This window comes from Solanum dulcamara, chromosome 10 (assembly GCF_947179165.1).
Source record: "Solanum dulcamara chromosome 10, daSolDulc1.2, whole genome shotgun sequence".
Lineage (NCBI taxonomy): Eukaryota > Viridiplantae > Streptophyta > Magnoliopsida > Solanales > Solanaceae > Solanum > Solanum dulcamara.
In genome coordinates this window covers 70,244,230-70,253,868 of record NC_077246.1, presented here as the reverse complement: position 1 = coordinate 70,253,868, position 9,639 = coordinate 70,244,230, and the positions used below count along the sequence as shown (strand labels likewise).

The 9,639-nt window shown below is 36.5% G+C and overlaps 1 protein-coding gene across 2 annotated transcripts; it reads left to right on the top strand.

Moving 5' to 3' along the window:
• The first annotated feature begins 1,433 nt into the window (after positions 1-1,433).
• LOC129870153 (pentatricopeptide repeat-containing protein At1g08610) lies at positions 1,434-8,979 on the top strand. Of its 2 annotated transcripts, none has more exons than XM_055944778.1 (3): positions 1,434-1,507; positions 2,086-2,128; positions 6,539-8,979. In XM_055944778.1, exon 3 carries the CDS (start codon positions 6,736-6,738, stop codon positions 8,479-8,481), a length of 1,746 nt encoding a protein of 581 aa, XP_055800753.1. In that variant the 5' UTR covers positions 1,434-1,507; positions 2,086-2,128; positions 6,539-6,735; the 3' UTR covers positions 8,482-8,979. The 2 variants fall into 2 exon arrangements, with proteins under 2 accessions (XP_055800753.1, XP_055800754.1); XM_055944779.1 differs by lacking the exon at positions 1,434-1,507 and adding an exon at positions 1,559-1,778.
• Positions 8,980-9,639: the final 660 nt, after the last annotated feature.

The following is a 9,639-nucleotide window of genomic DNA, read 5'->3' as shown; positions in this document are numbered from 1 at the left end:
CTATATATACATTTTTTTTTCTCTTACTTGGAGCTGATACTTTTGAGCCGAGAGTTTTTCGAAAATAATCTCTCTATCTCTATGAGGTAGTTAGTGGTAAGATCTACATACACTCTATCCTCTCCATACCCCATTTGTACTGAGTATGTTATTAATATCCTACAAGTTATGTTTCACATCCTTAAAGAATTTATGTCATGCCAGACATAAATTTAATCCTTAAGAATAAATTTTTTAAAAATAACCCATATGACAGGTAAATATATTAAGATCGAACCATTTAAAGAATAAATCGTACAATTAAATAGTGAACTTTCACTTTGTTCTCCACTATGCGAAGAAATACTTTAGAATAGTCCAATTGATTTTCATGTTCAAAGCAAGCTCAAGTACCAAATCCCAATTCAATTGGGCTTAAGCCCATAATCAATTTTGAATCTACAAAAAATGTCCTATAAAGTTTTCATCATCCTATTAAACAAGCAAAAACATTGCCCACTTCAGAAAGATATTTTATTATTTACAAATAAAGAATATATCCACATATGCATATATTATATAGTATGCTTTTTATAAAACTTAGAAGTTAGAACCAAAGGTTCCAATTTCAATAAAGCATATACTCTTCTCTCTCTCCCCCTCACAATTTATGCCAATAACCACCGGTAAGAATAATTCATTAATTCTTCATCTTTTAAAAAAATATTTAAATTTTACGAAATGTCTTTTAAGATATTATTTCTTTAAAAAAAAAAATTATTAGTGTATCAAAGATATCTTTTCTGTCAATAAAATTTATGTGTATTTTACTATTTCAGACTCTATTTATAAAATTATATTGAATATATATTATTATTATTAATGTGCGTTCAAAACCACTTATTTTATTCATAAAAAAGGGTTTACACTTCAATTAATTTCTCAACCAAATCCTTAAAACAAGGTTTACACTTATAAAATACAAAGTAAGTTAATACTCAATTAATTTCTCAACCAAATCCTTCTAGTAGTACTTGGAATATCAAAATTCTTTATTACATGAATTATTATTATATTTATATTATAACTATAAAGTAGAGAAATAGTACTAATAAATTAAATACAAAACATTTCACTAAACAAATTGGGCACGTTCAAACGCCAGATCCTTCTCTGAACTCTGCGTATAGCGAAAACTTTAGTGCACCGGACTGCTTTTTTTTTATTATAGAACACAAAAAACATATTGTATAACAAATCTTTTTTAATTTCTAATTTTATTCTATCTACAAGATATAGATAAGATAGATTCTCGTGATTCGACTCTTTTTCAAATTTTACACATATCAAAAACTTTAACGTAACATTACAAGTCTTTATAATCCAACTCATTTCCTAAATCTTATCCATAACGGAAGACTTAATGCATTGATTTGTTCATTTATAATGCTTAGGATTCTTCTTCTTATTATTATTATTATTATTGATACTATTATTATTATTTCACAATTTCTTTTTTCCCCTTAAGGTAAATCGAAAATAATTCTTTCAAGCGGTGTACCTTTATCCGATCTTTATCTGAGTTTAGCCTACCAAAATAAGGAAAAAAAATTTAAATAGAGGATTCATTCATCTGTATTTGGATTTCTTAAATTATTTTGACAATCTATAATTTAGGGTTTAATTTTTCTGGATTACAGATTCATCTAAAAAATTAGGGTTTTTGGTATTCTGGATGTAAAATTCAAAGCAAATTACAAGTGGATTGGATTTTTTTTTGTTGACCGGGAGCTGATATGGTGGGTACAATCTCTGTTTCAGTACGGGATTAGGTTTTTTTTTTTAAAAAAATAATATATAGGATTAAGCGTAGATCTGTTGAATCTGATTATGAATATTTGGTCTTTGATTTGATTTTTACTGTTTTAAATTTATGTAGTTATTCGTTTAAACTGTTTCTGTGATTTGATGAAGGCAGTGGTAAGATTTGCGTACATGTTATCCGTCTTAGACCCCACTTGTGTGATTATAGTGTGTTTATTGTTGTTGTTGTTTTGTGATTGGATTTTTTTTTGGTACTGAACTGTTTTTTTTTAATGGATGTAGAGAGCTGGGATTGAAGATTCTTAGATCAGTGGATCAAGAATATGTAAGTATATATGCATCTGTTGTGAATTTGTAAGAAAATGGTTATTTTGGTGAATTTACTATTTCTATGAATGTTTGTTTTGTTTACTTGGATAATTTTTGGTGAGTTGATGATCATCCTAAAATTGATCATAGTTTGATTAGAGTGTTTTACTGTTTAATGTTTTACTTTGATATGTGTTACTATCTACTGTCGCTTGTACTTTGATTATCACACTTTTTGCAAGTTTGTAAACATTTGTAATTTGATTAACATCAGATATGTAGCATTGTGTCAAATTGTTAGAGAAGTGAGAAGTCATGTAACTATTTTATGACCATTTTCTTATTGGATAAATCGAAAACCGAACCATTAACGATCAAAAACCGATAAATCGAAAACCAATAAAAAATATCTTATTGGGTTCTTATTGGTTTAGCATATTTAAAAATCGAAAATCGATAAATCGAACTGATAATATATAAAACCAAATCGAACCGACCGATGCACACCCCTAGTGGGGTTAGTTGTTTTTTTTTGGTCATTTTTTCACAAGCTTAGTTATGGTTTCGGATATCATATTACTGCTGAATTTTAGCTAAAATTGTAGTAAGAGGTGGACAAATTAATGTTACTTAAGTGTTTCTAGTGGGTTTGGTTCCCCCTCATTTTTTCACAAGCTTAGTTATGATTTCGGATATCAGCTATTACTGTTGAATTTCAGCTAAATTTGTAGTAAATGATGAACAAATTGATGTTACTCAAGTGTTTCTTTGTGGGCTTGGGGTTTTTTCCCACTCATTTTTTCACAAGTTTAGTTATGGTTTTGGAGATCAGATTGTTGAATTTGAGGTGGACAAATTAATGTTAATTAGTGTTTTTTGTGGTGGAACTTTATAAGATAGCGAGAAAGGAGGCGAAGTCGGCGGTTTCGATGGCAAAAACAACAGCTTTTGAACGCCTTTATGCTGAACTAGAAGAGAAAGGTGGGGATAGAAAATTGTTCAGGTTAGCCAGGGTGTGTGAGAGAAGGGCACGCGATGTGAATCAAGTGAAGTGCATTAAGGACGAGCATGGAAAAGAATTGGTAGACGAGACCCTCATTAAACAGAGATAGCAGTCCTATTTCCATAAACTATTGAATGAGGAAGGGGACAAAGACTTTGTGTTGGGAGATTTAGAACATACAGGGAGGCGTCGCGATTTTGGGTATTGCAGGAGTATTAAGGTCGAGGAGGTTAAGAGTGTCGTTCGTAGGATGCGCTGGGGAAGAGCAACCGAACCTGACAAGATTCCTGGGGAATTTTGGAAGAGCACGAGCTCGGTAGGTTTGGAGTGGTTGACTAGGTTATTTAATGTCATCTTTAAAACGGCAACGATGCCCGAAGAATGGAGGTCGAGCGTAATGATTCCTCTATACAAAAACAAAGGGGATATCCAGAGTTGCAACAACTATAGAGGTATTAAGCTACTAAGCCATACTATGAAACTGTGGGAAAGAGTGGTAGAGATGAGGGTGAGGAGAGACGTGTCTATTTCAGAGAATCAGTTTGGATTTATGCCGGGACGCTCAACTACAGAAGCCATCCATCTTATGAGGAGACTGGTGGAGCAGCATAGGGAGAGGAAGAGGGACTTGCATATGGTATTCATCGACCTAGAAAAGGCTTATGATAAAGTCCCAAGAGAAATACTATGGACATGTTTGGAGGCTAAAGGTGTACCTGTGGCATACATTAGGGTGATCAAGGACATGTACAAGGGAGCCAAAACCAGGGTAAGGACAGTAGGAGGGGACTCAGAGCACTTTCCAGTGGTGATGGGGTTGCATCAAGGATCAGCTCTTAGTCCTTTTTTATTTCCCTTAGTGATAGATGGATTGACGCGACAAATTCAAGATGCGGTGCCATGGTGTATGCTTTTCGCGGATGACATAGTCCTGATCGATGAGACTCGCCGCGGAGTTAACGCTAAGCTGGAGGATTGGAGACATACCTTGGAGTCTAAAGGGTTTAAGTTGAGTAGGACAAAGACAGAGTACTTAGAGTGCAAGTTCAGTGAGACACCTCAGGAAGTTGGCGTTGAAGTTAGGCTTGGTGCTCAGGCCATCCAAAAGAGAAGTAGTTGCAAGTATCTTGGGTCTATCATGCAAGGCAGCGGGGAGATTGATGATGATGTCACACATCGTATTGGGGTAGGGTGGATGAAATGGAGGCTCGCTTCCGGAGTGCTATGTGACAAGAATGTGCCACCAAAACTTAAGGGCAAGTTCTACAAAGTGGTGGTTAGACCGGCTATGCTGTATGGGGCGGAGTGTTGGCCAGTTAAGACTTCTCACATTCAAAAGATGAAAGTTGCTGAGATGAAAATGCTGAGATGGATGTGTGGGCACACCAGGAGCGACAGGATTAGAAATGAGGCTATTCGAGACAAGGTAGGAGTAGCCTCGGTGGAAGACAAGATGCGGGAAATGCGACTGAGATGGTATGGACATGTGAAGAGGAGAGACATAGATGCCCATGCCCCAGTGCGGAGGTGTGAGAGGCTGGCCATGGATGGTTACAGAAGAGGTAGGGGTAGGCCCAAGAAGTATTGGGGAGAGGTGATTAGACAGGACATGACGCAGTTACAGCTTACGGAGGACATGACCTTAGATAGGAGAGTGTGGAGGACCCACATTAGGGTAGAATGCTAGTTCATAGTCTCGTTATTCTTCTCTATTCATAGGCGTAGTAGTGCATTACGATCTCTTGCGCTGTGACTTCTGATTTCTGTTATTATTTATTACTTTCTATGCTTTGATTACTCTATTTTACCTGTGATGCTATCATTATTTATTTAATTGTTATTTGTTATTTGTATTTATTTATTTGTATTTATTTGTTATCTATTCGTTATTTGTTTGTTGTTTTTCTCATAAAGCTTTTAATTTCCTATTCTTATCTAACATTTTTTATGCATTTATGCTTTTACTGAGCCGAGGGTCTCCAGGAGACAGCCGTCCTACCTTGGTAGGAGTAAGGTCTGCGTACATTCTATCCTCCCCAGACTCCATGTTGTGGGATTTCATTGGGTTGTTGTTGTTGTTGTTGTTGTAGTGTTTTTTGTGGGTTTGGTCCCCCCCCCCTTCATTTTTTCACAAGCTTAGTTATGGTTTCGGATATCAGCTATTACTGTTGAATTTTAGCTAAATTTGTAGTAAATGGTGAACAAATTGATGTTACTTAAGTGTTTCTTTGTGGGCTTGGGGGTTTCCCCTCCTCATTTTTCACAAGTTTAGTTATGGTTTTGGAGATCAGATTGTTGAATTTGAGCTAAATTTGTTGTAAAGGGTGAAACTTTGTGGGATTAGTTTTTTTGTCATTTTTTCACAAGCTTAGTTATGGTTTCGGATATCAGCTATTACTGTTGAATTTTTGCTAAATTTGTAGTAAATGGTAAACAAATTGATGTTACTTAAGTGTTTCTTTGTGGGATTTGGTTTTCCCCCCCTCATTTTTTTCACAAGTTTAGTTATGGTTTCGGAATCAGATTGTTGAATTTGAGCTAAATTTGTTGTAAAGGGTGATTTGTGGGGTTAGTTTTTTTGTCATTTTTTCACAAGCTTAGTTATGGTTTTGGATATCAGATTTCCTGTTGAATTTTAGCTGAGTTTGTAGTAATAGGTGAACAAATTGATGTTACTTAAGTGTTTCTTTGTGGGGTTAGCTAAATTTGTTGTAAAAGGTGAACAAATTGATGACTCCATTCCCTTTGTGTTTTCCATGTGAGCAAATGGTTTGTGTGTAATGTTACTGTTTTGCATTTTGAATGATATGGCCTCACATAGAGCTGAATGATTAAAAATGATTTGTATAGCCGGCTCTAGCTAGTTTGGAATTGACATGTAAGTTGATTGAGTGATGTTACTGTATGGCATTTTGACTCCCTTATGAGTGATGGATGAATTTCCTCATGGAGCTCCTTAACTGATACTCATATCATCTCTTTTCTCTTTTGAGAAGTTTTTTGAATCAAGTCGAATCTGAATATGAAGTTCTTTTTCCCGAGTGTAGAGTTACTGGTTTGGCAGAAGAGTTCTTATTTTTTTTTTGGTAATGAAAAGATATTGCATATATATAACAAAAAACTACAAGGGAGCACGGTGTGACTTAGACATGAGTTACAAGTATTTAGTACTATAGTAGGCATTATAGATACATCTGGGAGTAGACTAACATTAGGTACTAAAGAATGCTCTCTTTCTGATAAAAGTTTAGATATGGAGTATCTAAAAAGATTTCCTGATAAAAGATGTTGTAGATAAAAGATGTCAAGTTTCAACCTTCTCCACCAAAAAGTTGTCTTGCATTTTCTGTTCTCTCTTAATGGTTTTTATTCGGAAGACAATTGTCCTCTTACATCCCCCTGACCTCTTCTTACCTTTTTCAGCTGACAAGACTGGGATCAGTGGTGCTTCTATTTTTACCAGTTTGCCTAAGATTGCACCCCACCTTGAAGATATGCTATTCAAGTATGGCACATGTGCCACTGTGATCCTGCGTACCTCCATTTCACAGGAATAACAGAGTAGTTTCTGAAGAAATGCTCTTTTTCTCTTGAAGGTTGGTGTTGTCGTGAAGAAAGCAATGGCTACACTTGTCCCGAAACTGATGATTGGAGCTCCTACCTTACATATACAGAACTCAAGTTCCAGCCATATAGACCTCCAAACTGGAAGTAGTCAATCCTTGCTAATAAAAACTCCAGCAATTCTGTTAAGACATTCATTCAGGGGTAACTTCAGTAATCAATCTTCTCTGCAATGGCATGGAGTTCTTGGTTCAGGAAAAACTGGTTATATATTATCCTGTAACAAGCAGGGAAGTATCTGCCTTGATAGAGTTAAAGAGGGTACTAATGGGAGCTTAAACAGAGACGTTGAGACGAGATCAAATGAGCAACAGTTAAAGAAACTTTCTAGTTCATTAAGGTTGACTTTACATGGACCATTGGTTGAAAATGATGAGACAACTAACAACAAAATCCTTAGAAGTTTTTGCAGTCACGGAAAATTGCTTGAAGCGTCAAAATTAGTTGACCTGATGTCTCGTCAAAACCAAATTCCAGACTATCCTTCCTGCATAAACTTGATTAGGGGCCTCGTCAATGTTGGACAGCCAGGCAAAGCAGTGAATGTTCTACAAACCATGGTTATGTCTGGTGGGACTCCAGATATTATCACATATAATATGTTAATCAGTGGTCTCTGTAGAAAAGAGCTTTTGAACTCTGCCATTGATTTCTTGGACTACATGAGCCTGAGTGGTTGCCTTCCCGATGTTATCACTTATAATACTATACTGCGTGCAATGTTTGACCGTAGTAAATATGATCAAGGAATTCAGTTTTGGAAGGATCAGTTAAGAAAAGGATGTCCTCCTTATCTGATCACCAGTACAATTCTTGTTGAATTAGTCTGCAAACATTGTGGTGTTATTCGTGCCCTTGAGGTAATGGAGGACTTGGCAGTTGAGGGATGTTGTCCAGATCTTGTGACCTACAATTCCATGATAAATTTTTCTTGTAAGCAAGGGAATTTTGAAGATTCAGCTTTACTAATCTATAATCTTCTATCGCATGGCCTTGAGCCCAATGCTGTGACTTACAATACTCTTCTCCATTCCTTCTCTACCTATGGATGTTGGGATGGAGTAGATGAGATTCTTTCCGTCATGAATGAAAGTTCACATCCTCCTAGCGTTGTGACTTACAATATTTTAATTAATGGCTTGTGCAAGCATGGGCTTCTGGATCGTGCAATTGACTTTTTTAATCAGATGGTCTCTGAAAACTGTACACCTGACATAATCACCTATAATACACTTCTGCGTGCTCTTTGTAAGGAGGCAATGGTGGACAAGGCCATCCAAATTGTTCACTGTTTAAGTGATAGCGGTTGTTCTCCTAGTATAATCACTTATAACATAGTCATTGATGGCCTTGCAAAGCATGGTTTTATGGGGAAAGCTATGGAATTATACCGTCAAATGGAAAAGCATGGGACTTGTCCTGATGATGTTACATATAGATGTCTAATCTGGGGATTCTGTCGAGCTGATCTTATTGAAGAAGCTGTGGAGCTACTAAAAGAGATGGGTAATAGCAGACACAGGGTCAGAGATAATTGTTACAGGTTTATTATTCACAGATTATGTCAAAACAGTAAACTGGACTCTGCAAAACAAGTGCTGAAAATGATGATATCAAGTTGCCACAAGCTTAAGTCCATCGTATATTCCAATATTCTTGCAGGGATAGCTGGTGCGGGTATGAATGAAGCAGCTATTGAATTGCGGGAGAAGTTGAGGGAATGGAAAGTTCTCAAGGAATAGATTTTTTCCAGTTAGACAGTATCCTTAACTCATTCATTATAATTGGTGGCATAGCTGGTGCAAATATGAACAAGCAGCAACAGAAACATGGAAAAAGTTGAGGGAATGAAAAATCTCGTGGAGTAGAGGTTTTCATATTGGAAAGAGTATCGTTGACTCAGCATATTAAATCATTCGACATATCACCTCAGCACAAATGGAAATTTACTCCTTATTAGGTTTCTTTCCATGTCCGTTGTCTGTTCTATTTTATGCTGGTGAAATTTTTGACCATGTCATACCTGCTTGACAGAGTTTTGGTTAGTTATGTATTCTAATTCATATGGCGACTTCTTCTATTTCAATATCACTCGCATACAGAAAAAGCTATGGATCAGTGCATTTGAGGCATATTTTATCATGTGCCATGAATTTATCTAGGTGGTCTTGGGTTTTAGTACAATGCCTTCGTGAAATTTCCCAGTACCCTTGTTATCAATGTGGACTTCTAACATCGTACATTCCAAAGTTTTTATATCTTCTTTTTAGTTGTGTAACTCTACTATTTCCATCACCACTGCCCATATAAAGTTCATATACCTGTGCATATCTTGAGCTTATTTTTTTCAGGAATTCTTGATGTTAAGACCCGTAACAGCTTGTAATCCACCATTTATTTCACCGCACCCAAGGTATGGCCAGGTAATCCATGAAGTGGAGGGAGAACCATGAGATCTCGTGTTCAATTCTCAGCTAGATGATTTCTTCTCGTGTGTCTAAGCCTTGGTGAACAGAGTTGTCTAGTACGTATGTCGGTGAGAAGGTAACAAGTGCCCTATGGAATAGCGGAGGTGCGTTCCAAGCTGATCCGGACACCACCATCATAAAAAAAGTTCATCATTCCTTTCTTAGTTAGATGATTTCTTCTCGTGTGCCTAAGCCTTGGTGATCAAAGTTATTTGATGTCTACGTTGGTGAGGAGGTGCAGGCCCCATGGAATAGTGGAAGGTGCGTTCCAAGCTTACCTGGGCACCACCATCATGATAAAAGTTCTTCTTTCCTTTCTCAGTTAGATGATTTCTTCTCGTGTGCTTAAGCCTTGGTGATCAAAGTTGTCCGATGTCTATGTTGGTGAGGAGGTGCACACCCCATGGAATAGTGGAGGTGCGTTCCAAGCTG

Coding starts and splice junctions, on each gene's coding strand:
- LOC129870153 (XM_055944778.1), top strand. CDS start 6,736: ATGGCTACACTTGTCCCGAAACTGATGATTGGAGCTCCTACCTTACAT.